We start from the raw sequence: 19,843 nt of genomic DNA on the forward strand, positions 1-19,843 counted from the left end.
TTCTCCAAAAGAACCACCCCACTACCGTTTTTGGTCTGGCACTTGTAGCCACAGAATTGTGAGGCAACAGGTATCTGTCCTCTAGGGCACCCATTTTTTGGTACTCGGTTATGGAAGTTCTAGGACACTAGGGGCTCAGAGGCGGGGCTCACGGCTAAGCTTCCAGATGCCATTGCTGGCTTGCTTTCCGCATGCCCTTTGAAACGAACCCCATGGGTTCATTGACTTATCCCCTCCTCAGTCTCCAGTGACTCGATTCTCAAGTGGCCAGATCCCTTGCCTATGTTATATCGTAATTGTAAGGTTCACTTTTTCTTTTAGAGGCAAGGTCTCAACTCTACACATCTGTTGGGGCTTCGGGCACGCACACTTTCCAATGCACATCTCCTGTAGCTGCATTGTCTTAAACTCTCTTAGTCCAGAAGTTGAAATCCGTTTGACATGTTTCACAGGAACTTCCACTGTCCCCACAGTTCCTGGCAGATAAAGGCCAAACTCCATAGCTTAACATGTAAGTCTGACACGAGGCTACCCTTTACTGTTTTCGGAGGTTCAGGAACTCGCCACTGAGGAACTGTACAACATTTAACTTCTAGTTTTCCAAGGTAATTAGAAACGGAAAAAAAAAAACAAAAACAAAGCAAAACAAAACAAAAACCAAGTGCTTCAGAGCTAGAAACAACAGTGAGTTTGGCTAACAGCTGAAGATTCTGCCATCACCAGAGGTGATCTTAGGCTAAGGACCGACCATCTTCCAAGTCCTTCCCTAGGGAGCATATTGTTGTGACTCAATGGTGTGCCCAACATCTCTTACCTCATTCGGACCCAATTTTTTTCTTTTTGTTTGCTTTTTTGACACCAGGTCTCTCTATTACATAGCCCTACCTCTCCTGGAACTCACAGAGAACCACCGGCTACTGCCTCCCAAGTGTTGGGATTAAAGGCAGAAAAGGTGTGTATCACCATGCCAGGCTTTCCGACCTAATTCCTTTTTTTATGTAAAATTAAGGCAGTTTATTCATCTGCCTTAAGAGGTCAGTAAACTTGCTAGGTGTGGTGACACACACCTTTAATCCCAGCACTCTAAGGCAGAGGCCCCTGATTTGCAGAATAAGTTACTGGATAGCCAGTGCTACACATAACCTTGTCTCAAAGGAAAAAAGAAAAAAAGTTCAAGGTCACCCTTAGCTACGTGGAGTTCCAGGCCAGCCTGGGCTACATGAGAGTGTGTTTCCAAAATATGTATGTTAACTGTTTTAATGCAGTAGTTAGCAGACGGTCAGTTAGTAGCACCCATTATACTTGCATTACTGCCGTTTTACTTTTCGAGCATATTCATGTCACTAAAGCCCTGGACTAAATGGAAGTCACACCTATATCCTAGATTCTCTCTTTTTTTGGTATGTTTTTCATTGCTATTGGCAAGAAGAGGTATGCTATGGGTGGGGAGATCAAAGGGCAACCTTTTTGTGTTTTTCGAAACAGGGTTTCTCTGTATAGCCCTGGCTGTCCTGGAACTCACTCTGTAGACCAGGCTAGCCTCGAACTCAGAAATTCGCTACCTCTGCCTCCCAAGTGCTGAGATTAAAGGCGTGCACCACCACTGCCCTGCTCACAACTTTTTAAAAATGTGCTTTGCCTATATCTAAGTCTGTGTACCTCACGCACACCTGATGCTGGCAGAGGCCACAGAGGGCATTGGATCCCCCGGGACTAGAGTCAGAGATGCTTGAGAACCTATATTGGGTGCTGGGAACTGAACCCTAGGTAATCTGGAAGAGCATCCAGTGATATCAACTAAGCCATCTCTCTAGCCTCCCCTCCTCTTTAAAATTTTTTATTTTTATTGGTGGAGGAGGGGTGTGTGTGTGTGCCACCTGTGTGTGTTCCTATGGAGCCCATAAGAGGACATCGAAGCCCTGGAGCTGGAATTAGGGAGTTGTGTGCTGCCTGAAAAACCATATCCTGGCCCTGTGGAAGAACAAGAAGCCATTAACCACTGATCCATCTCTCCAGGCCCCAGACCTAGATTCTAGTAACCTCTTTTTATGACCTTAGGCAAATTCCTTGCATTGCACATTCGTTTTTCTATCAGCATAACGTGGTGTGGTGGTGCACGCCTTAAATTCCACTGCATCTCTGAGATCCACCCCGGACTGCATAGTGAGACCCTTGTCTGAAACTAACAAAACGAGTTGCTCTGGCAGGTTTTGTGCAACCCAGAATCTCTAGGACTCTGAAGAATCCAGAGCCCCACGAGTCCGCCACAGGATGTGATGTCCCCAAGAGCAACCTAACCTAATCGTCACAACAAAAGGCTGGAATTCTCATCATTGTTTTGACCCCCACTTCCTCTCACTTTGTTTGTTGAAGCCCACACTGGCCAGCATACTTCCTTCCTAGCAGGGTTTCTGGTGCCCTCCCCATCCAGACCGCCACCTGCCCACCAATTGGGTCCTCGGGGTCGAGTTGACCTGTGTGTATATAACCTAAGTACCACCCACATACAGGCTTCGTGTGGCCTTTCACAGGCTCCCAGATCCTCTAACTGCCAGGTCTAACAGAGAGAAGCCCAGCGAAGAGCGGATCCCGAGGACTGGCTAGCTGTGCAGGACCCGCCCCTGCTCTCCGATTCGGGCTCGGACTAAGGTTCCCGGAGGTGGGTTCGGGATTTCGTTTCAAACGCTTGTTCGTCGTACTCTCGTGAGACTTGCTCCCGGAAGACCAGCCCCTCTTCAGTGTAGCAACCAATCGGCAAGGGCGACGGTTAAGACAGTTGGGTTTTGAAGGAGCCAATGAACGCTAGCAGCGGAGAGTTTAAGAACAACAGTCCGGCGTGCCTTTAGTTGGTCCAGAAAAGTACGCGTGCGGCAGTTCCACGGACGCCCTGTGAGGACGATTTGTGTTTGGGAGAGCGGAGTACAGGGAGGTGCCGGGCTGGTGAGAACTGTGGCAAGCGGAGCCCAGGAGCCCGGCGAGGTCCCGAGCTTGGTCGCCTCTCGCCCCCCCCGCCCCCGTAGACGTGCCATGGCGCAGTTCGTGTTCGAGAGCGATTTGCACTCACTGCTTCAACTGGACGCCCCCATCCCCAATGCACCGATTGCGCGCTGGCAGCGCAAAGCAAAGGAGGGCACAGGCCCAGCCCCCTCGCCCATGCGGGCCGCCAACAGATCACACAGCGCCGGCCGGACCCCGAGCCGAACTCCCGGTGAGTGGGTGGCCGATGGAGGGAGATGGAATCGCTTGAGAATCGGCCGTTATGCTCCCTCCAGGAGCCTCGTCGGGCTGTCTGACTTCTCTCTCCCTGCCCCAGGCAAATCTAATTCCAAGGTTCAGACCACCCCTAGCAAACCTGGAGGTGACCGCTATATCCCCCAACGTAGTGCTTCCCAAATGGAGGTGGCCAGCTTCCTCTTGAGCAAGGAGAACCAGCCGGAAGACGGGGGGACACCCACCAAGAAGGTATGCTTCCACAGGGGTCATGAGACATGAGACCTGATGTGTCTGTCCCCTGGTTGATGCCAGTCTGCCTCACGCCACCACCGGTGTATTTCAGGAGCATCAGAAAGCCTGGGCTCTGAACCTGAACGGTTTTGATGTGGAGGAAGCCAAGATCCTCAGGCTCAGTGGAAAACCTCAGAATGCCCCAGAAGGTAAGAAGTGACATTCATGGAGATCGTTGTCAGCCCTTCCTAAGGGGAGACATGTGGCTGCTTTTCCACATGTGAGTGGGTATCCATTTCCAAGTCTAGACCCAGTCTCTTGCCACAGGCTACCAGAACAGACTGAAAGTACTCTATAGTCAGAAAGCTACGCCTGGCTCCAGCCGGAAGGCTTGCAGATACATTCCTTCCCTGCCAGACAGAATTCTTGATGCCCCTGAAATCCGGAATGACTACTGTAAGTGCACCATTGTCCTTGTCTGTAGATGGAGAAAGATGGCCTGGGAATGGACCAGTCCAACAAAGAAAGGACCTCATGTTTTCTCTCTTCCTCTGGCAGACCTGAATCTTGTGGATTGGAGCTCTGGAAACGTACTGGCTGTGGCACTGGACAACAGTGTGTACTTATGGAATGCTGGTTCGGGTGACATCCTGCAGTTGTTGCAAATGGAGCAGCCTGGAGACTACATATCCTCAGTGGCCTGGATCAAAGAGGGCAACTATCTAGCAGTGGGCACCAGTAATGCTGAAGTGCAGGTGAGCCTGGTCCCGATATTGTGGCTCCATGGTCATTGGGCTCTGGGAGGAGCTTGCCCTGCTGGAAGGCTCCTAGCTTTAATCTGTGGCCCTGTGGTCTTGCCTCTGCAGCTATGGGATGTACAGCAGCAGAAACGACTTCGAAACATGACCAGTCACTCCGCTCGAGTAAGCTCCCTAAGTTGGAACAGCTATATCCTATCCAGGTCAGTGGTTTTTGCTAGTCTATAGCAAAATCTTTCTGCTTTCAGCCATCCAGAACTAAATCTCTTTTCTTCCCTCAGTGGTTCACGGTCTGGCCACATCCACCACCATGATGTCCGGGTAGCAGAACACCATGTGGCCACACTGAGTGGCCATAGCCAGGAAGTATGTGGGCTGCGCTGGGCCCCAGATGGACGACATTTGGCAAGCGGTGGCAATGATAACATTGTCAACGTGTGGCCTAGTGGTCCTGGAGAAAGTGGCTGGGCTCCCCTGCAAACATTCACTCAACATCAAGGTGCTGTCAAGGTGAGAAAGCATTTGAGCTGAGGTCTTTACAGCCTCTCGGCTATAAACTACTAAGAGGAGGAGACAAGGTGGGATTGAGTTTGTAACACTTAGACACTGGGAGACGCTTCTATGCACTGTGTATTCAGATGATTACTGTGCCCAGAGAGCTGGTTGCCTTCCAACATCAGCATTGTCATGATTACTGAAGCATCTCCTGTTGTCTTGGTGTTGTGTAAAAATTATTATCACTCCTGATTGGCTAATAAAGAGCTGATCAACCTATAGCTGGGGAGGAGAGTTTAAGGTGGGACTTCCATCCCAGCGAGCAGGTGCTGGTGGAGAGAGGAGAGAGGTCACCGAGAGTCTTCAGGAGACTGAAGGAGCAGGAAAAGCCAGGGCGAGACTAAGCTGTCGGGTTACAGGGCAGGTGCTGAGTGGTAGGCTTCATAGTTGGATTAGAATAGATGAGATCCCTGCCCAGCTATAGTGCAAACAGCTCTTTAATACATGTGCCAGGTTCCTGTGTCATTTCAAGGGTAAAGAGGGCATAGAAAAGCTCAGTACTTATTACACATAGAGCTTCTACTGTATCTGCTGACCTGACCGACACAGCCTTTATCCATTCCACCCAGGCTGTTGCATGGTGTCCCTGGCAGTCCAATATCCTGGCAACAGGAGGAGGTACCAGTGACCGACACATTCGCATTTGGAATGTCTGCTCTGGGGCCTGTCTGAATGCTGTGGATGTTCATTCTCAGGTAGTTTTCTTGTGATTGCTACTGGTGATTCATGGTTTGACCTATCCCAGGCAGAGGTGTGTTCCTCTATGTGACGTTTCTGAACAGCCAGTTCCACTCCAGCTCTACCTGATCGTTTCTGACGTTCTGACTCGGCCCTCATTGCCATTCCCATTTCCTAGTTTGGCTTATCTCCAGCCCTCGAGTATCACCTCCATGTGGCCAAGTTAAGCTTGTCACCTCACTGTCCCTTCCTCAGATGTGCCTCTTGTACTGTCTCAGATAGCAGAACCTGCTTCGAAAGCTGAAGAGGCCGGGTGGTGGTGGCACGTGCCTTTAAACCCAGCACTTGGGAGGCAGAGGCAGGTGGATTTCTGAGTTCGAGGCCAGCCTGGTCTACAGAGTGAGTTCCAGGACAGCCCGGCTACATAGAGAAACCCTGTCTCGAAAAACCAAAAAAAAAAAAAAGAAAAAAGAAAAGAAAGCTGAAGAGCCACCTGATCTTTCATCCTCAAGGCAGTTCATTTTCATTGTTACCCTGGAATATCATTCACATCTGTCCCTTCCTCGGCACGGAGTCCTCATTCATTCATTCATTCTTTTAGTGATTCATTTATTGAAACAGGGTCTTGCCCTGGCTGGCCTCAGACTTGTAATGATCCTCCTGCTTTAGCATCCAAGTGCTGAGATTACATGCACCCCCATGCCCAGGCTCCCACACACTCTGTCTTCCAGTCTTCTATACTTCACACTCTTGAGTGGTAGCTTACTGTCCTTAAGCCTGTGATGACTCCCACAACCTACAACATAAACTCAAATACATGAGAGCATGTGAGGCTCCTGCTGCCTTGCTGTCAATACTCCAGCTCTCCCTGTCCATCCCCCTCGCTCAGCCTTCACTGCAGGCATGGGCTCTGAAGGCAGATGGTTGGAGTTACACAGGGAGTCACCGATGGTGTTACCTTGGGTAACTCTGGTGGATTCATCTTAACACGGATTTTGTCTTGGGGCTTCAGTAAGGACTGTAACCATTAAGCTTAAATCTGTAGCCCCTGATAGGGTTTACACTAGAATGGACTTGGTTCTGTGTAGCCCTGGCTTAATATCATGCCCATGATGCCCCTTTTCCACAGGTGTGCTCCATCCTGTGGTCTCCCCACTATAAGGAGCTTATCTCAGGTCATGGCTTTGCCCAGAACCAGCTGGTTATTTGGAAGTACCCAACCATGGCCAAGGTGGCTGAGCTCAAAGGTAGGTGGCAAACGGAAGCCAGGTAGAAAAGCCACATAGTATATGTTTCCATTCATATGAAATATTGAGAATAAACAGGCTAATATGGCTTGCCCCGGGCTTTGGCGAGGATGATGGGAAGTGTGATTCCATTTATGTGAACTGTTGAGAACAGGTACATGTAGAGTTAAGAGACTAACAGCTTGCTATGGGCTTTGGTGAGGATGGTAGGAGGTGTGATTTAGAATGCTGTGGTACTGGTGGTAACAATGCACAACCTAATTCTGCAAACACAATACCTCGGAATTATAGAAGGGAGAGTGTCTGGTTGGAGGGAGGACATGTGTATACTCAAATGAACTACTGCTCTCGCCCTAGGTCACACGGCCCGGGTCCTGAGTCTCACGATGAGTCCGGATGGGGCCACAGTGGCATCAGCAGCAGCTGATGAGACTCTACGGTTGTGGCGCTGCTTTGAGCTGGACCCTGCGCTTCGGCGGGAGCGGGAAAAAGCCAGTGTAGCCAAAAGTAGCCTTATCCACCAAGGCATCCGTTGAAAACAAACCCATTTCCCGTCTCGATTTCTTTTATTTTTTTTTCTAATAAACTTTGTATCTTTCTTTCTTGTGTCCCAGCATCCATCCTACAGGCTGCCCCTGTCTTGTGGGAACTTTTGGCCACTTCTCCCTCCACCCCCTTTTGAACTTGTGAGCTTCCTGCTTTGTACCCTCCCCAGTAGCTGGAGTCACTGCCTGCACTGCCAGACATCCCTTCTGTCTGTAATGATGCCAGAGCTAAAGCTGTGTTCCCCACATTTACACACGCACAATCTCAGTGGTTTCCTGTCACTTTAATTAAGACACAAGTGAGTGCACAGCCTGCACTGCCAGGCCTGCTGCCTGCCCATCCTGACCTTTGGCCCAGAAGCTCATGCTTCAATGTGGAGTGAAAAGGGAGCCTGAGTCCACAGTGACAGATTATTGCTGACCTCTTCAGTGTGAGGAGAAAGGCCACAAGACCCGGGTGCGGGCCAGCCCTGAGTGTTCCTCTCCCAAGTTTAAGGCAGGGAGGGGGAAGTAAGTGTCCAGCCCTTTCAGCCTCCAGTTCTGGTGGCAGACAGCAGTAAGGCCACATCCCTGGAGCTGGCTGGGAGAAGGAATGGGAACAGTGGTCTCTTGTAGACCCGCTGTAGGGAGGGGAGAGCCAGTCCGCCTACTCAGTCCTGACCACAAGAGCCCTGGGTCTAGGTAGAGAGGACACTTGTGGATGCTGCCCAAGGTGCAGTCCTGAGGCACTTAGGTGGGCAATGTCTAGGCCATGCTTCTCAGTTGGCCTTGACCTTGGTGGTAGCTCCATTTTGCTGAACTGCACGGGGCAGCCGCTTCCCCTTGGTGTAAGAGTGATACCAGAAATTGGAGAAGAGGATGAAGAAGATGGTGCCATACATCCAGATGAGGTGGATGATGAGTGGGTACTGGTAGTTGCAGCTGGGCATGAAGTAGTATTGGCTGATGTGCAGTGAGACCAGGACAAACTGGATCTGGGATAGGAAAAGACAAGGGTCAGAAATAGGTTCGGGAGGAGTGGAAATAGACAAAAGCTTTGAGTGGGGAAGGGAGGGATCAGAGGTGAGGCTGGATGGATAGAAGAAGGAACTAAGAAATAGGGGGTTTGGTTTTAGGCCCAACACTCCTCACCAGCTGAATGGCTGTCATATGTTTTTTCCACCAAAGGTAGGGCTGAGCCACAGGGCCAAGGGCAGACAGTCCGTAGTAGAGGTACATGACAACATGTACAGAGGAATTTATCATGGCGTGGAAAGAACCCATTCCTCCTAAAATGGGAAAGAAGCTGGTCAGATGAGCCTCTACTCCCAGTGGCCACCCTCTGCTCCTGTGGGCGTCACTGCTCACCTGGAGCAACCTTTATCCCCCACCACCAACTCCAGGGAAGCACGGAGTGATGGAAGACATGCAGGAAGGTCACTTGCCCATCCTTCTTCCGGAGAATAAATATCACCTGAGGGAAGAAGGAGAGGTTGAGTGCCAGGGTCCTCCTTTCCACTCCCAAGTTCTAGCAGCTGTAAGTACTCACTGTGTCCATCAGCTCAATGACCTTGGAAAGCATGAAGAGCCAGGCCACTCGAACCATCTGTGAGAAGTTAGATCATTCTTAATACTTAACACAGTAACCAAAGAGCCTCTGCTAACTGGCCAACTGACTCTCATCTAGGTTGCTTATAATTATGGTTAACTAAGGCTCTACTTACCCGAAGTGCTTCAGGGCTATTGGAAAAGTCTACAGGGTCACAGCGCCAGGTGTAGGTACTCAGCCAACCAGACATCAGAAACTAAGAAAAAGAATGGATTAGACCCCCACAACCCTCTCCCAGCAACCCTTCCCCTTCGCTAACAACCTTTGGAATAGATATTGCCATGCTCTGGCCCATGCCCAGTACCCTAACTCTTAGCCTGGAGACAGAAACTACAGCCTAGGCATTCCAGCCTACCTCATAGACAATGTAGAGGGAGAGTAACACCAGTGAGAAATTGTAGACAATCATGAAGCCTCGAAGTTGGAAGGGCTTCCGATTAGCCATGATTCGAGGCCCAAGTGATAGGACGAAGTACACATAAGTCAGAAGGATGGATGTTATTAGCAAGGGGGACCCCATCAGAGGGTAGCTTTGGATCCGGGGATCTGTGAATAGGATGTCAAAAGAGTAAGGGTCACAGGGTTTAAGAGCCTTCCCAGGTCTAGACATGAGGTCAGGTCACAAGTAGTTCATAAAGACTTTCCTAGGACACAACTCTAGATTCTGGGATCCTAGGAAAGAAGGGAAGGCAGGGCTATAGACAGCGGCTTACCTGCACGCTTCATCAATTCCTGGTACAAGTTCACAACAGCCTCCATCCTGGCTAAGATCTCTAAGGAGGGATGGAGAGTGGGCATCAGACAGGGACCACTGCATGGCACCCCCTTGACACACTTGGCCCATAGGGACAAGACACAGAATCAGACAACTGATGCCTCACTGACAAAAGGATAGGGCTGAGTCCAGCTAAGTGGTAAAGTATTTGCCTAGCATGCACAAGGCCCCAAGTTCAATCCTGACCATGGTAAGCAGGGGCATACTGGGAGAAAAGGCAGTTCAGATGGAGCATCAGCTCCCCAAGCATCCTGCCTGCCTGGTAGAGCTGTCCCACCCTTCCCCTCCACACCTTTCCCTCGACTCTGTTCAAGAGTTTCCTTTCCCTGCTTCTCCACCGCCCTCTGTCTTTGAGACAACTCTGCCTTCCATATTTCCTTCTGGAGCCTTTCTCCTCACAACACAGGTCTTTTTCAGTGAACTTCCTCACTCACCCTTACTAGCAAACAGTCTCATCTCTCAGCTTTGAGAGACACTCTTCTCTCTCCAGAGATTCTCCCCTTCAGCCACTCCTCTCATAACCCCTTCTCCCAGGTAAAGTCCCTCTGGTCTTTTCCCAAGATTCCCATCTCCCCTCTGTCCCCTACCGGGACTTCTACCTCCATGGTCCCCCCTCTGTCCCTTCTAGTACCTGAACAAACCTAGGGTTTCACTTTTCCCATGGTCAACCCCAGTCCCCCAGGCTTCCCCCTGCCTTCCAGGCTCTCACCTCCAGCCTCCTGCCTTCTTCCAGTGCTTCACCTCCAGCCTCTCTCCTCCCCTCTTCTCACCGGCAAGTTCTGCCTCTCTCTCTCTCCACTCCAGGAGCCTGGCTCTTTGAGACTCCTGCCCTGGCGGCTCCACCTGTCTGACTAGATCTTGCAGCAGCCCCGCCCTCCTCCCGCCCCCGCTACATTGGGCATGGGGTGGAGGGTGGGTCCAGGCCACAGGTCAATGCCTAGAGGAGCAAGACCCACCAGAATTGAGAAAGCCAAGTAAGGCCCCAGACTCATCACCTTTGACCAGCCAGATAAGCTAAGTTTGTAGGTTCTCTAGAAACTTCTGGCCAGGACGTCTGGCCAAAGCCAGAAAAATTGCTAAAAACTCACACCCAGCATTCTCTCTGAAACCAGCCATGAATTCTCAGTTTGTCCTACTTCAGAATGGGCATCACCCTTCCCTACCAGGGAGGGGTAAGGATACCAGTGGTATGTGAGGAGGTGGGGGAGTGGAGGAGGTCTCAGGAATCTTTCCCTCCTCTGGGAGAGAGCCTCATGGGCTAGGTTCCCTCCTCCTCAACTTGGAAGGAATGTCAAGGGAAAGCTTACAGGGATACAAAAACTTAGCCTAGACCCAGGAAAGCCTAGGACTTTGTCCCAGAGGGATCCGGCAATTGCCCAACACCCTGAGTGCTCCAGGTGCTCTCCATCACTCTCCTGCCTTGGGGCTCGAGTTCTACCATCCACATCTGCACTATCACACATTAATGTGTACCTTCATCACACAGCTCCCAACCACGCCAGAGACACGCATACCATACCAGGAGCGAGCTAGCATACATCCACACACAGTCCATGCATATCTTGCTGACCACGCCACCAAAACAGGCCTCCCTACTGGACTCTGACATGCCAGGCTCCTAAACTTCACACCTGTCAGGGATTGCATTAACTGTGGCACATACAGCTGACCAGGCATGGGTACATCTCACCCACACCTCCCTCCTTCACACAGAGCTCTTGGTGACTGACACTCATTTCTTCCTACAGTCACACTTTTGGTGGTGACTTATGTTGGAGTGGGGCCTAGCACTTAGGCATGTGCTCACACACAGTTCCTCTCTGACACATGTGAGCTTGCCAGCTCCTTATCTCCTTCAACCACCTCCTCCAATTCACTCGCCCTTCACCACCACTTACACCAGTAGATACACACTGACCCCGAGGACAGGAGGGAGTCCAGACTTCTGAGAAGGATCTCTCCCTAAGCTTGAGGGAAACCCGGGTGTGCAACACCCCTCCCGCGGTGGAACAGAGCCAGTTCCCTTAAGATGGATGGAAAGGAAAAAGGGCACCGGCAAGGGGCAGGAAGGGGAAAGAGAGGAGGGGGCAAAGGGAGGAAGGCCAGGAGGTGCTGGAAAAGAACTAGGTGTGAGCAAATGGGGGTCAGGGGCCAAGGTGCCGGGGAGGGATCATGCTGGGCAGGCCCAGCCCAGTAGCTGGGACCTCCCACCCACTCGCCCCAGGACCAGCCTCGCCCACAGCCTGGGCAGGGCAGGGCAGGGCAGGGCGGGCAGGGCAGGACTAGCCTGGCCAGCCAGGTAGGGGGCGCTGGCACGTGGGGAGCCATGGAAGGTACACACTCACCAGTGGGAGCCAGGCGGACAGCAGTGGAGGGCTCAAAGGGATCAGGGCCGGAGAGAAGTCCCCAGGGCCGCCTGCCGGCCACTTCCTCATCTGCTGGGCCGACTTTCTGTCACCAGAGAGGGAGGGGGCGGGCCGGGCGGGGGGCGCCTGCTGATTGGGCGGCTGGCCGAGGCAGGAGGGGCCGTCCAGCGCCTGCCTGGCCGCCAGGGCGGGAGCAAGGGCGGGTCGCCAGATCCCGGGGCAGGAAGCACACCCAGCCCCAGCTCTCCACCCCTTCCTTCGCATCTCTCAGCCTGTCCCGCCGATGACTATGGCTTGGCCCGCACCCAGCTTCTTCTTGACGTTCAGCCTGTATGGCCCCATTCGTGGTCCTCTGTCTAGTCCAGCATGAGGACCCACTGTTTGCTTTGTGACAGTCGCGGTTTATTACGGGAAATTTCCAGGGTTCAACCATTCCCTCAAGGTTTTTCCAGCAATAGGAGGGCCAGCAGTGCCTACTAAGGGCTGATTGGGGTGGCAGGAGGCTTTAGCGGGAGGCAGCAGCCGGCCACCACCATGTTTCTCAGAGCCTATAAACTTGGATGAGTCCTAGCATTAAGAGCCGCGGAGAGGATTTCCTGGAACGGAGATGGCAGAATACAAGTGGCCCCAGGCAAGAAATGTGAATCACTGTCTAAACTGGCCTTCAAGGTAGTGAAAGGGGGTGGGGGTAGCAAGTGAAATTGGCTGCGGTTTAGTGTAGTAGATCTTGGAGGCCAAATGAGGCAGTCTGACTTTTATTCTAGAAGCAGAAGAAAACAAGAATTTTGAGGTTGCTCATCTCATTCGGCAGACATTTACTGGCCATCTACAGTGTGTAAAACCACATTAAGCTCTGCTCCCCGCACTTACATAACTTATAGCCCAGGTACAAGGTACTAGAGAGATCAGGTGAGAGAAAACAGCTGGGTCTGAAGAGGTAACAGATGAAGTTGAGAAAACCAGACAACACTGCAGGGGGGAGGAGTAGTTAATTGTCAATTCACCACCCCCAGCATCAGATAGTCCGACTATTGGATGATGTGAAATCTGTCTTTCCTATAATGATTCAATTACAGCTTGGCCAACAGGATGATGTAAGTATGCAGAGAGTTGAGGAATTCAGAAGAGGCAGTGGCTAGGAAGGATAACAGATTCATAACTGGTGGATGTGGCTACCTAGGCATTGGTAAGAGATGAAATCCAGAGTACAGTTTTGAGCATTCCTTAGATTGCCTGTTAGCAACTTCTCTTGACAAGACACAGCAAAGAATTTACTTCCAAACCCAGCTTCTGTATCACTATACACTAGGCCCCTAATGTCCCTGATCCACTTGTCATTCTCAAGCCATAGCCCTAACTTTAGCCATCAAATGTCAGCATCTGTCTCTCCAGTGAACTCTGGGATGGATCTCAAAGCTCTCAGTAGAGCGTTTGGAATGGTGTTTTGCATGTGTGACTAAGACTTGTTAGGTTAGATGAATGTTCACAAATTTACATACGAACATATCCATCTATGGGGCTGCCTCTGACTTTCAAGCCTTGCCCTTGGCTCAACATAAGATACAGTCAGATCTCCATGCTGTAAACCATTCCTGCTTCTGACTAACTATCATATTTTCTGCACCTTTCCCAACTTCACCATCCTTTTGGCAGGAAAAGTTCATATGTTAGTCATATCTCTTAACTCCATAATTGGGTCCATTATCTGTCGTTCAGTTGACCCTACACATGTTTGCTGATTTGATGTTAAAAATAAATAGGACAATGGAAGGAAAGGAGAAACTAAGACCTGGAGTCAAGCAGGGAGAACAGTACGCCTTTATATTTCCCTTGAGAATAGTGTTTACTGAGTTAACCAATATTTATCGAGGTCCTGATGTCTTTCATGTGTATTCAAAAAGCCCTAAGGCCACACTTGACTCTGAAGTTCTAAGCTTAAACGTTCCAGTTAATATGTGTATGATCATACATATATGAGAACAAATAGTCCCTAGCTGATAGAATTATTGTGATGGTTAAAGGCAATAACCCATGTAAAGTGCTTAGCAGTCTCTGTCTCAACATTAACAGTCAAGGGAAGAATCAGGCCATCGCACAAAGGACATGTTGATATATAATTTAACGAGTACTCCTTTAACAAATCTCTCCTAAACAATGAGCAAGTATATAAACAGCTCTGAAAGTCCTACGGAGAGACTTGGCCGTACATACCCCTTGTGAAAGCACACTGGGAAGATGATGACACTGTCCTAAAGTCAAACAGGAAGTGTCAAGTATGTACATATTCATCTGAGCCACACTGAGAGATGACTGTGGCAAGGCCTTAATAAATGTTGGCTGACTATGTGAGTGAACAAACTCACAGACTATTCTGAACTTGGTCCTGACAAAAAGCATCTTCCAATATCTGATGCAGCCCAAGTCTGCCAAACAGCATCTCCACAGCTACGGATTCGTCAAAGCACCCAGCCCAGGAGAACAGACATACACATAAATGAACACATAGTCGAATGTGGGTGAATTTCCCTATAAAAGCTCTAGGGGATTGGGAGCTTATTCAGAAGTGGGGGTTTGTTCTTGAAGGCTTCTCAGAATGACAGCTGACGCTCAGACACCCTTTCTAGCGCCGGGGAGAGGCTTGACACACAGGCAATGGAGTGGCCGAGAAGCAAAGGACGAGGCGGCTGTTGGAGACTCTGTTTGCTGTGGCTCCAGCTCAGAGAGCCGCCCCGCCTCCCCACCCTCCTCCATGTGTGCTCATCCACGTGTGCGGGTGTGCGGGGGTGCACGTGTGTGTGCGTGCGTGTGGGTGTGTGGGTGTGCATGCGTGTGCGTGCGTGTGCGCGTGCGTGTGCGTGCGCGCACACACACACACACATTTTCAAACACGATCTCACTATGCAGCCCAGGCTACTCTCAAATTCCAGATCCTCCTGCCTCTGGCTCCTCAGTGTTTGCATTACAGGCATGTGTGACCATACCCAGCCTCTTTATAATTTTTGGCCCTGAATGCACACAGGAATCACCGGGGGGAGCTTTTAGACTCAGTGCCTGCCTCTCACGTCTAAATTGATGCTAATGGTTGTTTTTAACAGGAAAGGGCTGGAACTTGTTTATAGGCTGTATGGAAAGACAATGGGACCCACCAGAAACACACACACATCACTGGCTTTGGCTAACGAAAACACCTCACAGGCTGAGATGTGTAGAAATGAAAAGTCTGTCAGTAGTTGGGATGACATTTAGGGAGTTTGATAAAGGAGACTATTTCTCTTCAGCAGCAGTTGAGGCACTCCCTGAGCATGAGCAGAGGCAAGATGAGAGGTTTTAGGAACTGATAAGTCTGGTAAACTGATGGCAGGCATCAGGCAGGCTTCCTGGGCAAAGAAGATGGCTCCACACCCTAGGGACCAAGCAAGGTGGTGGTATTCATCAGAGAGTTGGGTTTAGGGTTTTTGTTTTATTTTGTTTCTTTTATAAAGGAGAGGGGGGGTAGGAGGAGGGGGAGGGGAAGGGGGGAGAGAATGTGGAAGTTGGCAGCACCTATCTTTCCCATTGGTGCTAGGAATCAAGCCCAAGTTCTGTTTGAGTAGCAAGTACTTTACCAACTGAGCCATCTTCTAGTGATGCCCCACCCCCCACACCCCCTTTATAGGCAGGGTCTCACTTTATAGCTCAGACTAGCCTGGAATTCTCTATTTTCCTGCCTCAGCATCCTGAGTGCTAATACTATGGGTATATAGGAACACTCCTGGGTCCTAGTGATGCTTAGGTTTGGAGAGTGGATCTACAGGGAAGCTACATGGAAGGCCTTGGAGGTGAGAGGGAAAGAAAACCAGACCAGAGCAGGCTGACAAATGAGGAACTGAACCCACAAGCTGGATAAGAATGAAATCCTCACAGAACAGGGAGATCTGCCCAGGCCAACAGTGGAGAGAACAGTGAGAACCGAGGCTCTCTGTAACATGGGTGGAGGCTAAAGAACATGAATACAGTTTGGGACGTTCCAAGGCTGAGGGGAGAAGGCGCACATCTCAGGCAGTCTAAATCCAGAACCTGAGCACTGTAAATTCAGAAGAAAGGGTGAGGCCCGAGGGTCTGGAGCAGTGACACCGCACAAAGCATGCAGTGACATCGCACAAAACATGCAGTGACACCGCACAAAGCATGCAGTGACACCGCACAAAGCATGCAGTGGCAGCTCTAGTTTGGGGCTGTCCCTGCTTTCACTTCTCTCAAGGCATTCCTCCGAGGGTCTGTAGCAGTGACACTGCACAAAGCATGCAGTGGCAGCTCTAGTTTGGGGCTGTCCCTGCTTTCACTTCTCTCAAGGCATTCCTCCCCAACTATTCCTATGCCTTCTCCCACACACACCCCAAATCCAAGCTCCTAATAGCATTTAATTCAGCAAATGCAGAGCTCTTCCATGGGATAAATCCTAGTGAAGCGAATGGAACAGGAAGGGAACAAACGTGGAGGCCCTAAGGCATCTAAAAACTACATACAGCCCAAGGACAGATGGGCCTCCTTTCTTTTCTTTTGTGGATTTGTGTGTGTACACGTGTATGCACATGTGTGGGTGCACGGTCCTATGGTTGCACACATGGAGGCAAGAAGTTAATGTCTGGGGTCTTCTCCTATGGCTTTTTAAATTTTTAAAAAATTTTTTTGATTCTCTCTGTGTGTGGTGTGTGTGTGAGTGTTTTGCTTCCACATGTATGTGTACCTCCTAGGACTAGAATTAGTTGTGAGAAGCTATGTGGGTACCAGGAATCCATCCCAGCTCCTCTGCAAAAGGAACAAGTGCTTTTAATCACCAAGCTTTTGAGAAGGGCATCTCACTGAACCTGGAGCTCAGTGAATGACTAAACTGCCTGATTAGCAACATCCAGGGACCTTCCTGTGTCTGCCCCTAAACCTTGATATGACATGTGGCTGTGGATGTTAGAAATCCAAACTCAGATCCTCCTGCATGCACAGCTAGCACTCTGCCCGCTTGATCACTGAGCTATGTCCCCCATCCCTTTCTCTCTCTCTTAAATTAAACTAGCTTAGTTACAATGTTGCACTCAAAACGGTCTAATTAGGTAAACTGGCTTCTTAGGAGACAGAATAGGAGAATAATAGCATTTGAGTGCTATTTGCCTTAAGGACCTTGTGTGTACTTGTAAGAAACTTGAACTGTATCCTATAGAAAGTTCTAGCTACTTAAAGGGTTAAACTTACATGTGTTTTGGCTGAAAGTATCCTTTGAAATAAGTTCCTTATTACGGAGGTGGCAAGTGAGGTTCTTGAGAATGAAATAATGTGTCTAAGGGATACAAAGGGAAGTGTCTAGGCTACAATTTGAACTCCAATAAAAACAAAAATTGCCCTAATGAAATTGTGTCAAGTGTCTAGGGAAGACACACTAAAAACTTTTCAGGACCAGCAACACTTGGACTGCAAAGATGAATTGTTCATTGAGTGAACAAAAACTAGAGGCAGGAAGGAGGATGACGTTCTGAGTGGATACAGCACGTAAGCCATGGGGCAGCACCTACCCAGTAAGCCATGGGGCAGCACCTACCCAATGGCCTGACGGCTGCAGCTGACAGCATTTCCAGCAATGTGCAGAGATTGGTTGAGGATGCAGGAACCAATGTCTGAATGAACTATGAAGGGAGAGGCAAGCACCTGACTACGGAGCTTTGGTTCTGATACACAGTAACTCACCCCAGCACAACTTGTGCTTTCTAAGCACAGACTATTGAGGCAAGGGTCTATCACAGCTGCTGGAAGGGAATCTGAGGGGTGGAGAGCCCTCTTCAGGAGTAGAAGACTATGAAGCTTAGTTGTTAATTGGTTCAGACAAAGAGACACAATGAAAAAGAAACTTTTAGGTGAAGGAGCTTACTCTTGATACAATTTAAGACCAAACTGTGGCTTAAGAGAGTGCATAGGCAACAGCTAAGAGGGAAACATGTCACAAAACTAGATACAAAACTAACTCACAGTATCCTAGCTCTATACCGTTGCTAGGGAGTTTCTGGGAATGAAACCTATACACCGGGTGCCTCTAAGGGCAGCTCTGAGGCATAAGCACAGGGGAGTGGCAAGAGGAGGAAGAGTTTATGGCATCTTAGAGAAATTGGTCAATCATTTATTCAAGTAACTACTGGGAACAGATTTCTAGCTGGGGATAACTAAGATGGATCGAGGTTCTTCTATTGTCAGGCATTGTTTTGAACAACCCTCTAGAACATCGACAGGAAAAAGGAAATGGGGCACAAATATTTTGATGTTCCAACATCATTTAGCTAGCAAGCAGCTAGGCTAGGATTTAAATCCAAGCAGGATGACACTACAAGTGTGTGTGTGTCTATTTGTAGTTCTTATTTGTTTGTTTAAGACAGTCTTGCTGTGTAGACCTGGCTGCCAAGAACTTGCAGCAATCCTCCTGCCTCTGCCTCCTGGGTGCTATAATTATTGGTATGCACCACTAAGCAGCTCAGTTACTTCATACTACCACTACAAAAATGAATCATAATAGAAATAATAACAACACTTCCGTGGGTGGTGTTTATGACGGCCACATGCTATGGAATACCACAGACCACATAGCTCAAACTCTGACAGTTCAAGGTGCTTGAGCTGGAAGGACAATAAAATGCAGGAGGAGCTAGAAGACATTTGTACACGGTAGAAGTGGAGCATAAGGGAGGAGGTCACTGACCTTTCTAGATGGCAGTGGCATTGAGTTGTGGACAGGCTGGGATACTGGACTTACAGAGAAGTGACAGGGAGTTCAGTTTTAAAAGTTGATTTGGAGGCTGGAGAGAAGGCTCAATGGTTAAGAGCACTTATTGCTCTTGCAGAGGTCCTGAGTTCAATTCCCAGCAAGTACATGGTGGCTGACAACCATCTGTAATGGGGCCCAATGTCCTTTTTGCATCACGATGATGCAGCTAGAGCACTCATATACATAAATAATTTTTTTTTTAAGTTGACTGGGAGTTTGGCGTGGTGATTAGGAGGCTCAGGCAGGAGGATTACCAAGAGTTCTAGACTGGTTTAATCCTCTCTCCCAAAAGAACTATGGTTGACTATCAGACAGAATGTTAAGACATAGTAGAAAAAATGGAGGCTCACAAGAACTGGTTACACTACAACGTTTATATGGCTTTTGGAATTAGGTAAGTAACAAGTCAATATATAGTAGATAACCCAGAAGGCAGGCAACTAGGTCAAAGAATCTCACTTGCCTTTCCACAAAACGAGAGCTACTTCTAAAATAGCCCCAGGGAGTCTGCCAGCTGAGTCTGAAGTCCTTCAATCCATATGTCTTTGAAATCTTTTCCTCCTAATAATGGCTATGTAGCTGGACCTGCTAGCACAGATTGGTAATCTCAGGTTATTGGGAAGTTGAGGCAGGAGAATCCCAAGTTCAATGCTGGAGCCTGAGCTGTAAATTGAAGAGCATCCTGGGCAACTTAGTGTGACCCTGCCTCAAAATGAAAGCGAAAAGCAAGATGGAAATGGAGCTCCGTACAGAACATCTGCCTATCACCAATAGAGGCTCTGAGCTCCATAGAAAACACCTACCTATTACCTATCACACAGAGAAGCTCTGGACTCAATTCCTACTGTGTCTGCCTCAGTTCTTAGCTCCCTTCTCTTACACACACACACACACACACACACACACACACACACACACGCTGGATTTGCATTTCATTTTAAATTACCCTCAAGTAAAATGAAAATTACAGAATGATTTTATCCTATAGCTTTTATGCCTGGAATACTGTCCTTACCAACCTCCTAGAAATACAGGGAGTGAACTGTCCAAAGATTTTGAGCAAGGGAGTAATTGGATCAGATCTGTAGTCTAGAAAGATCTAGCAG

General features: G+C 49.3%; 2 protein-coding genes across 3 annotated transcripts; one reads left to right on the plus strand and one right to left on the minus strand.

The window, feature by feature from the left end:
• The first annotated feature begins 2,806 nt into the window (after nucleotides 1–2,806).
• Nucleotides 2,807–7,283, plus strand: Cdc20 (cell division cycle 20). The gene is made up of 10 exons (XM_028786861.1): nucleotides 2,807–3,208; nucleotides 3,314–3,462; nucleotides 3,557–3,653; nucleotides 3,772–3,900; nucleotides 4,003–4,199; nucleotides 4,311–4,405; nucleotides 4,484–4,712; nucleotides 5,327–5,452; nucleotides 6,565–6,682; nucleotides 7,040–7,283. The coding sequence occupies exons 1-10, from the start codon at nucleotides 3,028–3,030 to the stop codon at nucleotides 7,216–7,218; spliced, it is 1,500 nt and encodes a 499-aa protein (XP_028642694.1). The 5' UTR covers nucleotides 2,807–3,027; the 3' UTR covers nucleotides 7,219–7,283.
• A 209-nt stretch (nucleotides 7,284–7,492) lies between these two features.
• On the minus strand, nucleotides 7,493–12,058 carry Elovl1 (ELOVL fatty acid elongase 1). 2 transcript variants are annotated; one of them, XM_028786875.1, is made up of 8 exons: nucleotides 11,936–12,058; nucleotides 9,529–9,588; nucleotides 9,171–9,361; nucleotides 8,931–9,011; nucleotides 8,756–8,812; nucleotides 8,575–8,680; nucleotides 8,359–8,495; nucleotides 7,493–8,201 (listed from the first exon to the last, which is right to left on the minus strand). In XM_028786875.1, the coding sequence occupies exons 2-8, from the start codon at nucleotides 9,572–9,574 to the stop codon at nucleotides 7,986–7,988; spliced, it is 834 nt and encodes a 277-aa protein (XP_028642708.1). In that variant the 5' UTR covers nucleotides 9,575–9,588; nucleotides 11,936–12,058; the 3' UTR covers nucleotides 7,493–7,985. The 2 variants fall into 2 exon arrangements, with proteins under 2 accessions (XP_028642708.1, XP_028642716.1); XM_028786883.1 differs by lacking the exon at nucleotides 11,936–12,058 and adding an exon at nucleotides 11,509–11,874.
• Between the last annotated feature and the right edge of the window lie 7,785 nt (nucleotides 12,059–19,843).

This window comes from Grammomys surdaster, unplaced genomic scaffold, assembly GCF_004785775.1.
Source record: "Grammomys surdaster isolate TR1022 unplaced genomic scaffold, NIH_TR_1.0 100, whole genome shotgun sequence".
Taxonomy (NCBI): Eukaryota; Metazoa; Chordata; class Mammalia; order Rodentia; family Muridae; genus Grammomys; species Grammomys surdaster.